Source organism: Biomphalaria glabrata, chromosome 12 (genome assembly GCF_947242115.1).
Source record: "Biomphalaria glabrata chromosome 12, xgBioGlab47.1, whole genome shotgun sequence".
Lineage (NCBI taxonomy): Eukaryota > Metazoa > Mollusca > Gastropoda > Planorbidae > Biomphalaria > Biomphalaria glabrata.
The window spans coordinates 3,071,628-3,092,291 of NC_074722.1; the positions used below are offsets into that span (position 1 = coordinate 3,071,628).

General features: G+C 39.3%; 1 protein-coding gene across 3 annotated transcripts in view; it reads right to left on the reverse strand.

Moving 5' to 3' along the window:
• Positions 1 to 20,664, reverse strand: part of LOC106068244 (uncharacterized) — a 76,757-nt gene that overhangs the window by 52,646 nt on the left and 3,447 nt on the right. For 2 of the 3 annotated variants that reach the window (XM_056005119.1, XM_056005122.1), the window contains exon 2: positions 12,764 to 15,402. In XM_056005119.1, the coding sequence (XP_055861094.1) occupies positions 12,764 to 15,377 (2,614 nt within the window). In that variant the 5' untranslated portion in view covers positions 15,378 to 15,402. Of the gene's footprint in view, positions 1 to 12,763; positions 15,403 to 15,530; positions 15,730 to 20,664 lie in introns of those variants that run through there. The other variant, XM_056005121.1, reaches the window with a different exon arrangement.

The window sequence follows — 20,664 nt, forward strand, 5'->3', positions numbered from 1 at the left end:
GGACTCTATCCTGGGCACGAATGGAGACCAATCGTCATATAACGAATGGCGTCATTCGAACTCGGGACTAATGTGACCATACTCCGAAGCGCATACCACTCGACCAGTTTCCGTCTTGGTAGCAGTCAACGGAATCTTGTCTTAGTTAAGATTCAAGATAAGTCAAATAAGATAAAAACCAATGTTCTGTTGTTGTTGCTGTTTCTGCCGCAACAATATTATATATTAAACAATAGTTAAAAAACAAAACGATATAGGGACTTTCAATCTGAAGACATTCCAAGTTTAGTGTTTCCATTTTGACCTAATTAGGTGCTGACGCATTCTTCGAGTACACACTTGAATGCTTATCTCTCGTCACAGTGAAAAGGTCAACCAAACTACACAGTCACACACTTAACACACGCTGAAGTTTTCTTTGAAGATCGTCAGATATAATAGCACTAACTCCATAGCACTAACTCCATAGCACTTCGTGACAACTATAAGAACAAATAAGCCATTCTTCCTTGTAGGCGGGGGCTGAGTAAAGCGATTTGCTTTCGAAACGAGGAGTCTGGAGTTCGAATCTCGGTGAAGACGTGGATTTTAAATTTCGGAATTTTTAAGTCCTCCCAACTAGAAGGGGTACCTGAAATTAATTGGGGAAAGAATAAAGGCGATTGGTTGTTGTGCTTGCCACGTGACACCCTCGTTAACCGTCTATTTGACTCTATCTAGTGTAAACGCCACTGTGTATAAAAGACTTTAAAGAACGTATAAATAGTATTACAGGACATGACGATTGCCTTAGAGGCCATGATGATATAACTTAAAGAATATATTAATTATTATTGTCATAGAGGACACGATGCTTGTCATAGAGGACACGATGCTTGTCATAGAGGACACGATGATTGTCATAGAGGACACGATGATTGTCATAGAGGACACGATGCTTGTCATAGAGGACACGATGATTGTCATAGAGGACGTGATGATTGTCATAGAGGACACGATGCTTGTCATAGAGGACACGATGATTGTCATAGAGGACACAATGATTGTCATAGAGGACACGATTCTTGTCATAGAGGACACAATGATTGTCATAGAGGACACAATGATTGTCATAGAGGACACGATGATTGTCATAGAGGACACGATGATTGTCATAGAGAACACAATGATTGTCATAGAGGACACGATTCTTGTCATAGAGGACACAATGATTGTCATAGAGGACACTATGATTGTCATATAGGACACGATGATTGTCATATAGGACACGATGATTGTCATAGAGGACGTGATGATTGTCATAGAGGACGTGATGATTGTCTTAGAGGACATGATGATTGTCACAGAGGGCATGATGATACAACTCAAAGAATATTTTAATTATTATTGTCATAGAGGACACGATGATTGTCATAGAGGACACGATGATTGTCATAGAGGACATGATGATTGTCATAGAGGACACAATGATTGTCATAGAGGACACGATGATAGTCATAGAGGACACGATGATAGTCATATAGGACACGATGATTGTCATAGAGGACACGATGATTGTCATAGAGGACATGATGCTTATCATAGAGAACACGATGATTGTCATAGAGGACACGATTCTTGTCATAGAGGACACAATGATTGTCATAGAGGACACAATGATTGTCATAGAGGACACGATGATTGTCATAGAGGACACGATGCTTGTCATAGAGGACACGATGATTGTCATAGAGGACACAATGATTGTCATAGAGGACACGATTCTTGTCATAGAGGACACAATGATTGTCATAGAGGACACTATGATTGTCATATAGGACACGATGATTGTCATATAGGACACGATGATTGTCATAGAGGACGTGATGATTGTCATAGAGGACGTGATGATTGTCTTAGAGGACATGATGATTGTCACAGAGGGCATGATGATACAACTCAAAGAATATTTTAATTATTATTGTCATAGAGGACACGATGATTGTCATAGAGGACACGATGATTGTCATAGAGGACACAATGATTGTCATAGAGGACACGATGATAGTCATAGAGGACACGATGATAGTCATATAGGACACGATGATTGTCATAGAGGACACGATGATTGTCATAGAGGACATGATGCTTATCATAGAGAACACGATGATTGTCAAAGAGGACATGATGATTGTCATAGAGGACGTGATGATTGTCATAGAGGACGTGATGATTGTCATAGAGGACATGATGATTGTCACAGAGGGCATGATGATACAACTTAAAGAATATTTTAATTATTATTGTCATAGAGGACACGATGATTGTCATAGAGGACATAATGATTGTCATAGAGGACACGATGATTGTCATAGAGGACATGATGATTGTCATAGACGACACAATGATTGTCATAAACGACAAGATGATTGTCATAGAGGACAAGATGATTGTCATAGAGGACAAGATGATTGTCATAGAGGACCAGATGATTGTCTTAGAAGATATTCCCTCCTACTTATTGTTTTTGTTTTAAATTTTATATGCAACACACAAGTCTTTAAAAGTCTAATACATCTAGATCTCTGCGATCAACATTAAGAACTTTGTGTTTTTTTAAACCTAGGCTTGAGGGATTGGGAAGGGGAGGCAGACTTACACAAACAAATGTTTTTTTTTTTTTTTTTTTGTAACGAACTGGTGGGCTGCCCTAGAAGAACTTTACTGGGTCTAGTACTGCGGTGGCTGAGCGGTTAAGCGCATGGCTTCCGAACCGGGGACCGGGGTTCGAATCCTGGTGAAGACTGGGATTTTTAATTTCGGGATCTTCGGGCGCCTCTGAGTCCACCCAGCTCTAATGGGTACCTGACATTAGTTAGGGAAAAGTAAAGGCGGTTGGTCGTTGTGCTGGCCACATGACACCCTAGTTAACCGTAGGCCACAGAAACAGATGACCTTTACATCATCTGCCCTATAGACCACAAGGTCGGAAAGGGGTACTTTTTTTTTTTTTTTAGTACTGCCATATGATCCAATGTTTCAAAAGGCAACCTTGATTTAGTAGACTAAGTAGAGCATCGGTTTTTAGTCGATGAGGAGGGGACAGCAGGTGCTGGGAGGGGAAGAACCGGGGGGGGGGGGGGGGAAATAAAAACACAAAAAGTGCGACCCAAATAAAAAAAAAGGGAGTAAAAAAATCTACACGTCGTGTTTCACGCTACCCTCCACTTTAAAGTCAACCACCGAATCAACACTTTACGGCGCCCCCCCCCCACCCCCCCCCCCCAATTTTTTTTTTTAAAGAACAGAAGCAGGCCTAATCCTTCTCGGAAAACGCTGTTTTATGTAAAGTCACCTTCTAGATCTAATATAAATGTCAGCGGACAGTTGTTGTTTTTTTTATTCATTGGAAAAAAAAATTAAAGAGGACCAGTTCACGATGGCCTTGACCTAAATGAAGATTTTTTTAAAAGGCTAATCGACCAATTAAACTAAAGGTACTTAGGCTTTCAAGAAGATGTCTTCATGAAGTGACCATAAGACTTCATGCAGTCACCAAAAGACTACTTCATGCAGTAATAATAAGATGTCTTCATACAGTGACCATAAGACTTATAAGATGCCTTCATACATCGGTAATAAGACGTTTTCAGTTGCTAACGATAAGACGTCCTCATATAGTGACACGATCTTGACATCAAATATTGACGTCAAACCTTGTCAAGATGTTCGGTCAAAATCGGTGCAAGATCAGTGCTACGACCTCTGCTTTGATACCCACAGAAAATGAACAATGTTAGTAACATTAGAACTGAAGCTCAATACTACTATAAACTACACTTATCTTTAATCTTCGGCATCGTAGACATTGCCATTTCCATTCAATACTACAATGGAAGACATTGCCAGATTTTGTTAAAGAGGCGAGTTAAACCTGAATTTCATTACCCGTGATAATAAATATATAACATATACTATCTTGACGGGTAGACGTTTTTAAACCAAATAAATTATAAAAAAAAAAAAAATAAATCCAAATGAAATATAATGAGGTGTTTAAACTTTAGACTTGCAAGACAAAGAAAAGATGACTAATGACCAAGCACTGCTTTGACTTCCCTATACATACAATTATTCATGCACAGTGTAACCAGTAAACAGAGTATCCTTTAATTACTTCTATATACCTAATTATTGACCCAAGGGCCGCCCAAGACTAACCTGCAGAGATGTCTGCAAGCGAAACATGAGAACCGCGGCATCGACCAAACTGTGACCGGGGTGGGGTGGAGGTTAGTTTAAAGAAAAATGTGCGCTAAAAACAAATGAAAAGAAATCATTATACAAGAAAGACTTTTTCTTAAACCAGTGGTTCCCAAACTTTTTCCTTAACGGAACACTTTGCACATTCTGAGTATTTAGCAGAACACTTTGCACATTCTGAGTATTTAGCAGAACACTTTGCACATTCTGAGTATTTAGCGAAACACTTTGCACATTCTGAGTATTTAGCGGAAAACTTAAAAGTTAATTTTAAAGAGATCAATTCACGCGGTGGCCTACTAGTTTAATTCGTGGAACACCTATTCAGATCTCGCGGAACACTGGGGTTCCGAGGAACACAGTTTGGGAAACACTGCCTTTAGTCCAATCCTTTTTTTTTTTTGCAGCTAATTTCTTCCCAATCGATTCCTAATCTCGAGGTCGAATAGCAAGAAAACTGTTCTACACTGGCAAGACACAAAATAGAGCAGTGAGATTCATAACAAACGAATATTCACATTTGACTAGAGTAACACCTTTAGTAAAATCACTAAATTTAGAAAGCCTTCAGGACAGAAGGCTCAAAAGTAAAGTAGCAATCATACATAAAACACTGAACCATAATCTTCAAATACAAAAACAAAATTTAATAAAATACTCTGAAAGACACAAAGATAAAGGCACATTCCTCGTCCCATATGCTAGGACAAATTTGTACAAATACTCCTTCTTCCCTAGTGCTATTAGAGCATGGAATGGGTTGCCTGAGTTAGCCAGGAAAACCAGTGACTTGGCAGAATTTAAGTCATTGGTTAATATGCATGACTAAATGCATGACGCGTAGGACGTAATCATCTTCTTTTTTGAAGTAACGTCTGTATTATATAAGATAAGAAGATAAGATAAGTCAAAGTGAAATCAATAACAAGTTCACTAATCAATAAGCAAATTGAAGAACGATTTAATTTCAATTCCAATGCACTAGAACTTTTATGGTCCCATAATGCTCTTTGCAGAAATACACAACGTTTCCGGAATTTATTCCAAAACGTAAAACAAGGTCAATACATCTGAAGAAATTACTAGTGAAAAAGAAAATAGGGCCCCGATGTCGGCCCCGAGGGTAGGGGGGTTCTAATTTATCCTCCGCAAAAATCTAAGGCAGTGTTTCCCAAAACTGTCTGAATTGGTATTCCACGAACTACTGGGATAATTAAATTGTAGACCATCCCGTTAATTAATCTCTCTAAAAAATAAGCAAGGTGTTCCACTAAATACTCAGAAAGTGCAAAATGTTCCGTTATGGTAAAGGTTTGTGAAACAGTGATCTAAGGAATATTCAAGCTAACTTTTAAAAAGATTAGTCAAACGGTGTGGATCTCTGTAAATGGCACACAGAAACTTTGCAGCTAGATAGCTAGCATACTATTTTTTGTTGTTGTTGTTGTTTTTTCTTGAACATACATACAACCTTAAACGGGTCTCAAAGTTTATGAATAGACTTTCATTTTCTAATATACAAATCAAAGTGCACTTTTGTTATTTTCTCTCCCCTTTTATAACAGAGTTATTTTTAACCCAAGTCAGACATAATCGTGCTACGGGGGAACAATAAATCAAGACTAGGTCACAAGACATGTAAATGTGGAATGTCTCTATGCATGCCTGAGTCATTACAGCGGTCTACACCGACCTGTGCCTAAGTCATCACAAAGATTTATACCTTGTACTACTTATGCTAAGTCATCACAAATGCTTATACCTTGTACTTAGGCCTAAGTCATCACGGAGGTTTGAAACTAGTACTACGTATGCTAAAAACATGAGATAAATTTGAACCTAGTATTATTTATGCATAAGTCATCACAGAGGTTTGAACCTAGTACTAAGTATGTTAAAGACATCAGATTTGAACCTAGTATTATTTATGCACAAGTCATCACAGAGGTTTGAACCTAGTACTAAGTATGTTAAAGACATCAGATTTGAACCTAGTATTATTTATGCACAAGTCATCACAGAGGTTTGAACCTAGTACTAAGTATGTTAAAGACATCAGATTTGAACCTAGTATTATTTATGCACAAGTCATCACAGAGGTTTGAACCTAGTACTAAGTATGTTAAAGACATCAGATTTGAACCTAGTATTATTTATGCACAAGTCATCACAGAGGTTTGAACCTAGTACTAAGTATGTTAAAGACATCAGATTTGAACCTAGTATTATTTATGCACAAGTCATCACAGAGGTTTGAACCTAGTACTAAGTATGTTAAAGACATCAGATTTGAACCTAGTATTATTTATGCACAAGTCATCACAGAGGTTTGAACCTAGTACTAAGTATGTTAAAGACATCAGATTTGAACCTAGTATTATTTATGCACAAGTCATCACAGAGGTTTGAACCTAGTACTAAGTATGTTAAAGACATCAGATTTGAACCTAGTATTAATTATGCACAAGTCATCACAGAGGTTTGAACCTAGTACTAAATATGTCAAATTCATCACAGTGGTTTAAACCTGGTATATGCCAAAGTCATCAAAGAGGTCTACACCAATGTGTGGCTGAGTCATCTCAAAGAGCCTTGGAAACCTAAATCAAAAATTACGACAGTCTAGTTGAATTGTTTCTTAAACATAGCCAGTGAACATTTTTGTTCAGTCCAGATTTTATAATATGATCACGTGACGCGCGCTGCAATTTCTCGTGAAAAGTAAACTTTTTTTTTTCTTTATGACTCGCACCTTAGATTGACCCCCAAGAAATGAATGGGGAATAAGGCACGAGTCACGTGATCTACTTTAAAAAAAAGCTATTTATAGATTTTCCACAAAAGTCTAATAGGGACATAAGAATTTAGTCTAAGTAATCCGGAAACCTTTATAACAGTGACACCGACTCCACACTGACTCCATACCGACTCCACACTGAACCTAGTATCACGAGGAATAGCGTCAAACTAGAATCGTAACATGATCATGTTGGGTTGAAATCACACGATCTTAAGTCGCAGTTCAGGGTTGATTTTCATGCAATCACTGACCCTGATTCATCGTCAAACATTTCCCAATAAGTTTTTTGTAACTGAGTAGTAGAAGATCATACCACGCTAATTATTTCAACCCAACATACTTTTCCCCATGACATTCGTTGTAGATTAATATTAAAAAAATAGTTTGAGAAAAGTTCATTAGAAGAAGAGGGGGAAAAAAAGCGAAATGAATGAATCACTGGAAAACATGACGTCATTGCAGTACAAGGTTTACAATGGAGACCGAGACGTTGAACTTTTAAAGAATGGAAACCCCGAGACAGGGCACGATATGAATCACTGGCAAAAACCAAATCAATAAAGACAAGGGCTGAAAGATATCAATGAGTTACACAACATTCGTATGAATAGGCTACGACCAGAAAAAAAACATATTTTCTGAGAGAAGAAAATACATGGAAAATATGCTCGGTGGGCAATGAGTAGTTACCAGCAGTCTGGGGCGCGCCTGACGTTTGATTGATTTATTAACTACAAGAGCGGTTGGGGGACATTATGTCTTAATGCTAATCGAGATTAGGACCGATATTGAACAACACTAATATTATAAATTATCAGGAGAAGATAAGAGAATTTAGAGCGGAGAGATAAGAGAGAGAGAGCAGAGAAGCATAAAAACATGGCGCTGTGTCTGTTTCTCATCACACACCGCACCTTCTCACAGACTACAATCTTTTGATGCTTACCCTTTCGAGGGATAACTATGGCGGACAACTATACCCATTGTCGCCAGTGGAACAATATGAAAAAAAAAAGATTTGTTCCTAGCCATTAAGTAGTGTGGAGGCGCGGTGGCTGAGGGGTAAAGCGCATGGTTTCCGAACCGGAAGTTTTGGGTTCGAATCCTGATGAAGGGATTTTTTTTTATTTCTGGATCTTTGGGCGCCTCTGAGTCCACCCAGTTCTAATGGGTACCTGACATTAGTTGGGGGAAAGGTAAAGGCGGTTGGTCGTTGTGCTGGCCACATGACACCCTCGTTAACCGTACGCCACAGAAATAGGTGACTTTTACATCCTCTATCCCAGTGATGCCCAACCTTACTTGTCCGGCGGGCCATTTTCATTTCCAACCCTCGTGTCGCGGGCCACGAAAAGATACAAAAACGAAATGAAATTAGCCTGAAACTATTTAATTAGTAATAGAAACCCGTTGATCTAGTACCCGTAGTTTAACAATCTTTCATTCGCGGCTCAAATCAAGAATGTCGCCATATTTACTTGGATGGCTGCCCGGTCGTGAGGTTTGCGCGCTGGACTGTCGTTCGGACTTATCGATGGTCAAGGGTTCAAATCCTGCCCGCTCCCATCCCCCGTCGTCCTGTGGGAGGTTTGGACTAGGAAGTAAACTATCTTCAACTCTGAAGGAACATCCGAAACATGTAAAAAATTTTACAAACATTTGTTTCATAATGCCGTTTATATGTTGTTGTATTTTTAAGCAGCCACACTTTTCTAATGAAACAAATATGTTGGCCTACTATCATGTTCCACAAATAAGTAAATATCCGTTCACTTTTCCTGGTAGATTGTCCATTCAGAGTCCCAACTCATAAACACCCAAATGTTACAATTCATGGTAGTCCTACCTAGCCATTAGAGAGGAGGCCATAACGTAGGTAAAGATACATTTTTCATCCTTTTTTATTTCGAGGGTTGTCTTCTAGACTTTGTGCTAACGTTTCGGCGGGCCGGATGCAACCACTTCGCGGGCCGGATCTGGCCCGCGGGCCGTATTTTGGGCATCACTGCTCTATCCTATAGACCACAAGGTCTGAAAGAACTTTACTTCATGTTGTGTACGCAGTCTGATTTCTGTTTTCTTAACTATCGATTATATATAAGAGGTTTGGTTTACATTCTAAGTTACTGATCCAGTGGGTGTTGTTTTTTCCTCCAGGAGATCTTTAACCAAGCATAGTATCAGAGAAACGGTTGACAGTGTAAGAACCTCTTTGATCTATGTTCCACAGAGTGAGACTATTTACACAACAATATTGATTGAACTCCATAAAAGTTCACCTAAGAAGTGTGCTAAATGCATAGCGCTGAACGTGACGATAGTCGTCTGCTAAATCCACGGCAGTCGTTTCAATAAGAAGAGGCTATTTAGAATCTATCATGATGTCTTGGGAGTATGTTGTTTCTAAACAAAGGAAGAACAATGCCGGTATACAAACAAAATAAAAATACAACAACAAAGAAGCAAAACCCACCTAAGAGCCCATTCCAAATTTAGCTTTTGTGTTCAGTTCTAAAAATATGACCAATAATTGAGAAGGTAAACAGACCCTAGTTCCAGCTGACGTGGGGAAGCAATTTGTTTTTGTAATACAGATGTTTTGGGTCAGAACTGGTGGGAATTAATTTACTGCACTCCTAAAGTTTTGTCATCACCGTAACACATGGTTGCGTTTATAGATAAGCTCCGCCCTGATTTGTTATTGTTGCTTTACGGCGTTTACGCTGACAAAGTGTTGATGCTGTCACGCGCATGCGTCATCACCGTAACATCTCGGCCGTGATATGACGTGTTCCCCGAGCTATGATATGTGTAACTAATCACTGCACCGTCACTGACATGCATAAATCTAAATAAAACAAAACGATCTAGTAAAATAAATTGGATTAAGCTTTAAATAAAGAATGCCGGTTTTAACAAGTTTCAGCTGTATACTATTCCTAGAAGTAGAAGCATCTCGACCAGCAGGACTTGAGGTCAATGACAGTAAAACCAAGTACATCGCAATGACAAGAGACAATCAAACAGAGGGACAACATATCAAAATCAAAGACCACGAATTTGAAAACGTCCAAACTTTCAAATATCTAGGAAGTACAATTGAATTTAAAAAATGGCCTACTAAACAGAAATAAAGGAAAGAATAGCAGGAGGCAACAGGGCATTTTATAGCACCCACCATTTACTTAAGAGCAAAACGATTTCAAGGAAAACCAAGAAAATAATATACAAAACCATAATAAGACCAGCAGCAATGTATGGAAATGAGACCCGAACACTGACTAAGACATCTGAAAATTTACTTATACTTGGGAAAGAAAAATTCTTAGGAAAATCTATGGTGCCATACAGGATGAAACAGGGTGGAGGACACGCACTAACCATGAGATATATCAATTGTATGAAGACCCACCAATAGTGACGGAAATAAAAAGAACAGCAGGTCACCTTGAAAGAACGTCAGACAACAGAGGTACGAAAATCGTATACAGGCAAAAACCAAAAGGCAGGCGACCCAAAGGCAGACCCCGAATGCGATGGATTGATGATGTGGAAGCAGATCTGAAGCAGCTTGGGGTTAGGGCGTCTACACTCATAAAGTTCAATATTTTGTTATCATAAAGGTATAAATAGAGGCTTGAGTGGTAGAGCCCTTTAATTATGATCCGTAATGACCTCAGGGTCAGGTGTATGGAAAGCAGACTTTAAAGTAGGACACTTCTAGATAATGTCAACCTTGATGTGCTGCCAATAAAGCTGTGTGTAAGGAGATAATTGTGTGCTGTGCTACCTATGATATTACCACAGACTTACGTTTATATCTATAGGCCTATCTATGATGTTACCACAGACTTACATTTATATATATATATAGGCCTATCTATGATGTTACCACACACTTACATTTATATATATTTATAGGCCTATCTTTGATATTACCACTGACTTACATTTATATCTATAGGCCCATCTATGAGATTATCATAGACTTACATTTATATCTATAGGCCTACCTATGATATTACCACAGACTTACATCTATATCTATAGGCCTATCTATCATGTTACCACTGACTTGCATTTATATCTATAGACCTATCTACGATGTTACCACTGACTTCTACTGATCTACATTCATATCTATAAATAAATAAATTATATATATATATATATATGATATTATAACAAACCTAGATTTATATCTATATCCAGGGCTTTTTTGTGACGGTACGTACCGGTACGGCGTACTGACACCTTTTTGAAAAAATTATTAATTTTCTTGTATTTTAACGTATATTATTTTTTAGTAGTTAAAAAGTTAGGCAATCAACTGCTGAGTACCGGCACCTAATCACTGAGTACCGGCACCTAATCACTGAGTACCGGCACCTATTTGTTTTACAAAAAAAAAGGACTGTCTATATCTATGATGTTACCACAGACCTATTTTATATCTTTATATATACACCTCCATTAGTATAGATATATCTATGATATAACCACAGACCTAAATTTATATCTATATAATATTACCGCAGACCCAGATTTATATCTATATGATATTACCAGAGATCTAGATTTATTTATCTAGGATATTGTCATCCTTGGACAGCAGTCGTTTTCTAATCGACTACAGTCGATTAAATTTTAAAAAAAAGGCTATTCAGAGTCGGTTTCTTTGATGTTATTGGGTTTTGGAATTGTATAGATTATTAGTGCCAGTTTAAGATCGAGGATAGAATACAATAGACAATACGTTCAAATATAAACACTGAGCAAGACTTCGTGATTGCAGACTTCATTTCTTAAAACACAGCGCCTACACACACACACACACACACACACGTTTCTTTAAAATGTCAAGCAGCGGTGTTTTCAATGTTTGCTACCATATTTGGCGGTTTGTATGTGTGTGTTCGTGCTGTGCGCGTGCGTCCTGGAGTCAAGGCACAATGTTACACGGCTGTGTATTGTAACATGGCCAGTTTCCCGCAATATGTTGGGGAGTTAGTCACCACTCTTCACTTTTGACACAGTTCAAAGACCCACCGTCTTGTTTCAAAGTGTCGCGGTGTTTAGCTCTAGTCCAAAAAAAAAAACCCAACTCCCCAGACAATGGTCGAACAATAACTCATTGCAATGCTATATACATTTAAACTTCCTCGTTTCCCGAGCTTCACAATAGGTCCAGAAACAAACAAACAAGTCCATGGAATGAAGTCATTAAAGAATTCCTACTCTAAGGATAATGTTCTTTTCGATCCGAGGCCATAATTAATTAGGGCGTTGTGTAGCCTACAAAACTTTGCCTAATTAAATGTAATAGGTAAATATTTGTCTGACCTACAAATAATACCAGTTTCTCAATGGCTTCGAACTAAATGCCTCACTAACTAGGTAAAGCATCTTTTGAGTCCCACATTTACAACTTTTCAAACCATAGGCCTTGTAATGATAATAATTGACACTATTTAACAGGTGTAAGTCGCAATGGTTTTATACGTACAGAGAGGGGCCTTAGCAGTGCGCGGGGCTCTAGGTGAGTTTTACATTAAGGCCAAGAATATTTGTATAAATGGGCTGACGGTGACAAGATTCTCTTTATCGAGGGGCCCTTTTAATGCGCGGGCCTGGAGGGCTTTCCCACTCGCCACCCCCTAAGGCCGCCACTGTATACGTATTCTTTAATACTAAAAAAAATATTAATAATCAGGTACTGACCTTCAACATCAGTATAATCCACAAAATTCAGGGGCGGCTCCTCCAGAGAATCACACTGGTCGCTGGCTTCTTCCTCCCGAAGTTCTAGAGCCTGCAACACCTTGAGGTTTCTGATACGCCCTGAGGATATCTCAGAGTCAAACACGCTGTCGGGATACGAGGACGAGTCAGCCGTGGTCTCCTCGCAAAGGCCCGAATCTTTGCTCCCCGTAGGCGAGCTGTGGCGCTTGTGGGAAGGGCTGTCGGCCGCCGAGGAGATGGAAGCCCCTTCGAGTTCGTCGTCGTCACTGATGGAGTCAAAGTCCCCCTGGTTGAAGGAGGAGGTGATCGCCCTGTTGATGGTCCAGTTTTCGTACAGGGGCGTCTTCAAGGCGTACCGCTTGGGCTTTTCAACTGGTGCCTCGTCCAGGTCATCCGCACCCTGGGACGTCAGGAGCGTGTCCAGTGTGCTTAGAGCCTCTTTGACGTCGAAGTCGGAAGAGAGACTCATGTTGCGGTTAAACTCTGTGACAGTATCCGTGCTAGTGCTGCTACTCATCCGTCGGACGGCGTCTGCATGGCCCCCTAGACCGACGCCGTCAACTGATTTGATTTCCGGTTTTTCCACCTGCAGTCTAGGCGGCGGAGCCGGCGGTGTGGACGACCGCTTGCCCACGAGTTTAACAGAATCACTATTTCTCTCGGACAAATTATCGCAGTCCTGAAATTTCGCTCTGACCAAACCAAAACTGGTTCTCAAATTGTCCGCGAGTCCGTCTACACCAAACTTTGTTTTTCTCTGTTCGTCGTCTGCTATTTGTGGCTTAAATGATCGCATGGCCAGGATCTCTTCAGATTTTGGTCTACTCAGGCCCTCGACAAATTTAGCCTCACGATAAGCAACAGAGTTCTCAGCTAAGTCAGAAGTGGTTACTTCCCCCTTGGTTCGCTCTTCTTTTAACTCGCTAGGCCAGCTGTTTTGACGGTCTACGTATTTTGACGTGAAATCGGCCACAAGGGGCGAAGGGGGAGTCACTTTGATCGACTCTGATTTTCTACTCTCGGCGCTGTCTCGAGTACTAGACACCGTTTCTGAGACACTGTCTTTAACGTCACCAACGGCTCTGTTTACGTCAGATTGGCTATGAGAATCCTTGCGTTCCACGCTGTTCCTGAGAGAGTACGAAGGTGAATGAACGTCTGGCGATAAGTCCCATACTCTCGTGAAAGGGTTGGGGCCGGCTGTGCTAGGGGATAGCTGATTTGAGTTCGAGAGTTTGACTGGTTTCTTAGCAACAGGGGGAGGCACCGGCGCTTTTTTAACGCTTTGACGTGATAGTGAGCTCCCCGTGGAATTTATAGCGTGTTCTCCTGTGCTCGTTTCTGTTTCGTCTTGTTTGATAACATCCAGCGGTGGTGTGTTGAGGGTTAGGTTTGAATCCGGAAGCACGACTGAGTTACCTTGGGTATCAATAGGTGTGTTCTTCGTGTTTTCTACGGTAATGATTGACACCATCCCCCGTGTGCTTGCCTTTATTAAACTGGGTGACTCCGCCCTGTTGCTAATTTTAGCTTCTTTACCGCTGACATTGTCACTGCGAGGATTCACGACTGTCGACCCGTGATTGTGTGAATCACCTGCAGCAGGTGATTTTTTGTTGTTGCTGTCCCCGCCTTCAGTACCCGAATCGAGCACAACGTCGAATCCATGGGTCAGTTTCAGCATTTGGTAGTGGCGGTTCATCTTGGGGCTGCTGCTGACCGAGTCGAAATTCTTCGCTAGCTCGCTGGGAGATATATGTTTGGCCTGGACGGCCAGGAAGTTATCTTTGGATCCGACTTTGTGCCGGACCACAGGCTCGTCCGACGCGACGTTATGTTTCCCTTTGCGGAACATGTCGGAGTCCGGTACGGAGTTTGAGCGAGTTATTGCGCTGTTTAAACTAGAGTCATTACCTGAGGGGTGCACGCCCGTGGCGTCATGACGTGAAGTAATCCACGAGTTCCTATAATTCTGCTGGTGGTCTCGGGGACGATGCTGGTTCTGTCGAGGGCATGCCCTGTCCCCCGAGACTTCAATCTTTGACACAAATCTGAAAGACTCGCCGCTGAGCTTGTCAAACGCGTCTTTCACAGAACTGACTTTTCCTCGAGCCGCACACAGGCTACAAGACTCGTCCAATTCCGAAACACAATCACATGTTAATCCGTGGGTGCTATACTCTTCATTACCTTTAACTACACGCGTGCTATCAATTTGGCCCGATACCAGGCCAGGATCGAAGCCCGTATCGTCTTTCTTTTGTCTCGCACTCTTCTCGACCACCTTGCCCTCTCCGACGCTGACCGCGGCCGATTCTCCTCCCGTCAGCACGCCCAAGATTTGAACCAAGAACTTTTTGATTAAACGCTGCTTGTCTAAGTCCTGGTTAAGTTTGTGGATGGTGTCGTTGACAATTTTCAAGCTGCAACGGACGTCCGAAATACTGGCTGAGTTGTCGCATGATCTATCACCTTCCAGCGATACGTTGCACACACTAGTCAACGAAGGTACAGCAAGGTTGGGATAAGCTCGTCCCCACTCCTGTGCAAAGCCGTCATAAATATGACACACTTTATCCATTGGTCTATTCATTTTGAGAGTGTGTGTGTCTTAAACACTGCGGAGAAGGGAAGAAAAGCATGAACGAAAAAAAAATTCAGGGGAGATAATGAAAGTAATACACCGTAATAAATACTTGGTCTACAAAATTTCTCTTTTAAACATAGAGGGAAAAAAAAAACTTACGCGATTCGACAAAGTAGGTTAAAGAACTCTAGTAGTTAGACTATATAGGCAAAAAAGCACACGCGAATGTAAATATAGGGACTGTGTCGTTCCCCGTCCTCTGTAATGAGAAAGATGATTACATGTCCTAAAGGATTAAAGAGCCTAGCACACGCGTGTTGATCCGGACAAGTAGACTCGCCTTGAGAACTGAACACACGAGACACAGCCACTGAGAGTGAGCACCTGTACGCGGTGTTTCATCTAACGACGGTGGTGGGTGGGTGGGAGGAGAGGGGGGGGGGGGCAGTGGTCGATTCTTAAAGTCAGACGAGCGAGGTTTTGGTGGTTTAGGAGGGGGGGGAATTTGCCAGCGCGATTTAATAGATGGCGGAGGTGGTGGTGGTGGTGGTTTTTTTCTTCTCTCTCCCTCGTAGGACGCACTTGGCACATTGGCATCTGTGACGCTGGTCAGTCAGCGAATGTTGACATGTCAGTCACAGCGCGAGTGTGTGACCTGGAGATGGAAGAGTGGCAGTATCTGTGAAGATGACAGAAAGGTAAATGAGAGGAGCAGAGTGTGGGGGGAGGGGGGAGTGAGATGGAAAAAGGGGGGGGGGGGAGGAAAAAAACACCTAAAGGCTAAAGATAGAATTAGTTTTGTTCGCCCCCTCCCCCCCCCCCTTTTTTTTTTTTTTAAATCAGGACTGGCGAGTAAACGTGAAACAAATATTTAGAGAGATATTTATTGAATAAAACAGCTGCTTCATTTAGTTGTTTACATAGTCAGAAACAGCTGCTTTATTTAGTTGTTTACATGGTCAGAAACAGCTGCTTTATTTAGTTGTTTACATGGTCAGAAACAGCTGCTTTATTTAGTTGTTTACATGGTCAGAAACATCTGCTTTATTTAGTTGTTTACATAGTCAGAAACAGCTGCTTTATTTAGTTGTTTAAATAGAAACAGTTGCTTTATTTAGTTGTTTAAATAATCAGAAACAAATGTCTTATTGTATTATTCACTCATTTCAATACTAGTTACAAATATTCTACAATCATCACCTGTACCCCGTTTCAAATTTGGTAAAACAGCAATAGAGCCAGTGTCCTTAGGAAGCGCCAAATCGATGCCCTAGCAAAGGACACGAAAATTGTAGTAGTGTGTCTAACAAGTAATAACACATCTAGATCTAGGTCTAATTGTTTCATTCATTTCTTTTCACATATATTCATATTCATATTGCATATTTCTAAAAACGTGTAACTAATTACACTGGCTTCTTCACACAGTTGTATATTATTATTATTATTGCCCGGAATCGAATTTCTTTGAGCAAGAAAATAAAAAAAAACTTAGTCAGACTTAGTGCCTAATTTTATTTACTTTTTTTTTTTAAGTCGTCTGCTAGATTCTATTAATATTAACCGGTGTTCAGAAAGTTTTACACCGAGAAGAAAATACGTTAATTATTTTTTTTCTACATCGTTAAAGATCCTGTTAGAATAAGTTTGAAGAGTCTTCGTTAAATGTGCTTAGATTGTCTCCCTTAATTCTTTATTCAAAGCATTTTTTTTACACATTTATTTTCCTGGGTAGTTTCCCTTCTCTTAATGTTGACACTTTTGTCAATGACTATAAGTGTATTTCATTACCAAATGTCAGAGTGGCTCAGTGTTTCTAGAGTTCTCTCCCTGTCCAAAACACTAACGAGAAAACCAAACTTCTCTCTTTTGACCAGCATTTCTAATTAAAACTACTGGTGGAAAAGGTTTAATTAGGTCACGTGTCCTGATGACTAATTTGCACAAGATCCTGGAAAAATCGGGTAGGACTAGGAGGAAACATACCGTAACGAGGATCTAAAAACAACAACAACACAATGGTGGATCCTATACAGGAGTGATACAAAAGTTCAGAAAAGAATTCTATAAAACTGTAATTGCTATGTTCGAATCTCTTTTGTGACTTTCTACTACTAGCTAGATACAGTGTTTCTCAAATTGTCTTCTGTGGAGCTCCATTGTTCCGCGAGGCTTGACTGAACTACTGGAACAATTAACTTGTAGGCCTACACATCAATTGGAGGCTGAGCGATAAAGCGCTTGGCTTCCGAACCGGGGGTCCCGGGTTCGAATCCTGGTAAAGACTGGTATTTTTAATTTTGTGATCATTGGGCGCCTCTGTGTCCACCCAGCTCTAATATGGGTACCTGACATTAGTTGGGGAAAAGTTAAGGCGGTTGGTTGTTGTGCTGGCCACTGGTCATCCGTAAGTCACAGAAACAGATGACCTTTACATCATCCCTATAGACCACAAGGTCTGAAAGGGGAACTTTACTTTACTTTACTACACATGAATTAATTATTAAATAAATGCAGAAAAAAAAAATACAATTTGATTTGATAAGCTCTTCTTGGTAACGAATTTGTATATGAACTTTGAACTGACCTAGATTCTGATTCTATAGTGAAACAAAGATACGAAGGTCAACTAGTAAATGATCTTTGGTCTAGAAGAGTTCCACAATATTTCAAATACGCTTCTGTTATTGTACCTCTGTTTCCTATGACTCTTTAAGCGCAGCAGGATTTTGTTATTAGGTTGAAGCCTTGCAACAAAGTGAATGTCTACAAACAGGCATGTCGCCACACCAGATGATACTAAGTGTTCTGTGAAAGAAAAAGTTTGGGAAACACTGTGCTAGAAAACTCTACATGGGTTCAAGACTGACAAAGTTGGAAACTGACTCGAAACTGGGTGGAAACTGACGGAGAACTGGGTGGAAACTAACTCGAAACTGGGTGGAAACTGACTCGAAACTGGGTTTTAAACTGACTCAAAACTGGGTGGAAACTGACTCAAAACTGGGTGGAAACTGAATCGAAACTGAGTGGAAACTGACGGAAAACTGGGTGGAAACTGACGGAAAACTGGGTGGAAACTAACGGGAAACTGACTGGAAACTGGGTGTAAACTGACTGGAAACTGGGTGTAAACTGACGGAAAATGGGTGGAAACTAACGGGAAACTGGGTGGAAAGGTATTTCGAAAACGTTTCTAACGATTTTCCAAGACATTTGACAGTTTATCTTTGGGGAAAAAAAATACTAATTAGCCACAACGAAAAGTCTGGTTTGACCTTTATAATCTTTTCAAAATATTGTTATCTTAAAATTAATTTTGCCATAATTTTATTTTTTGAAACACGGCTTCAGCGGGAATTACCGCATTAAACTCAAATGTTTCTTTACATTCAGGTTGAATAAATAGACATAAACTTTCCGGTAGATTTGCAGTTACAGCCCAAAATGTCCACATCAAATCATTAGCTGGACTTTTAATAGTAGAACTTATTCAATGTTCACTGGAAAGACTTCTTGCCAGGATGAAGGTATATAAGATAAGATAAGATAAGATAGACCATTACCATTTACAGCTATTAGATCATGGAATGGGTTGCCTGAGGCTAGTCAGGAAAACCAGTGACTTAGCAGAATTTAGGTCATTGGTTAATATGCATGACGCGTAGGACGTAATCATCTTCTTTTTTGAAGTAACGTCTGTATTATATAAGATAAGATAAGAAGGGTTAGAAGTGATAAATAGAATGATCTTTAAACTCTTTCTCTCCTAATTGACGAAGCCAACGTTGATTTGTCCCCCGTTAAACTACATTGATTTTTGATTTAAAAACTTTAATTTGCGTTGTGCAAAAAGAGCACGTGTTCTCCTATAATTCAAGACCAAATATAACATCACAAACAAGCAAAAATTTATTGAAGTTTAATCATAACAGGATAGTGAAATACCATGTGAAATACAAACAAGCAAAATTAATAACACTACTAATACGAGGACAATAATTACGGAGAGAAAGAGTTAAAAATGTTACTTGTTTATAGTATAGTATTAACAAAGTTGCAAAAGGACAAGATCGTCTCTGGAGACTTAAAATGTCATAGATACTATTTAAACCTAGCTAGAATAAATTAAAATTTGATAGCAAACTAATAACCCAACGGTGGACATAAAAAGACGGTATTATTGTTAATCAATGAAAAGCTAATTGGAGGTCTGATTTTTTTTCTTTTTTTGTTTAAGCAAGATGATATATATATATATATATATATATATATATATATATATATATATATATATATATATATATATATATATATATATATATATATATATATATATATAGATAGATAGATAGATAGATAGATAGATAAATAGATAGATAGATAATTAGATAATTAGATAGATAGATAGATAGATAGATAGATAGATAGATAGATAGATAGATAGATAGATAGATAGATAGATAGATAGATAGATAGATAGATAGAGTTATAGATATATAATGTATTTATTTAAAACCCGGTCTACAATCTTTTGGCAACAAAATACAGTAACACAGAATAAAGAAGAGAAAGCGATACGGAACAAGGTTACAAAGACAGTTTGTGTGGAAACACAAACTCAGAATCGGCCCCCGAAGTGGTTCACCCAGGCAGGTAAAAAAAAGCAGGTTTCAATATTTTCAGAAAGAATATCAGAATGAAATTCTCTCAAAGGCAAATGACAGTGAAAAATGGAGAAAGAAAGTTGACAGATCTTGGGTGGTGCCCCCAACTGTCCAGCAGACCAATAGGTGAACGTAACGTTAAATGTGAACCTGGCCCAACTGATGTCATATAATGATTATCTAATTGATCTAATTGTTTTGTAAAGGGTCAATCTCTTATTCATAGCCTCAAGAAAGAAAAATTTTCTTTAAAAAAAAATTCCTTTAGTTAAGTGTTCTATTGTTGCCAATGGACACTCTAGTTCACGCGATAATATAAAACACTACTTATTAATTGTTGTTTTAAATTTCGTTCCACTTATATGCATACAAAATACATTTTTTCTCTAGTTAGTATGACAGAACTTACTTAACTTAGTAATACAATTGTAAAAAAAAATTGACAAAAAAAAACTAAAACCTTTTGCATAAATGTGTTAAAAATATGGTTAATAGTCATCTCCCTTGCTAAATAGCCTCCCATGTTTGTTACTATTAATGCTGTATTTTTTATTAAAAAAAAAACAACTGCTTCAATAGTTGATTTTAAAAAATAAATTACAGAACAGAAAAAGTAGCCGTTGCAT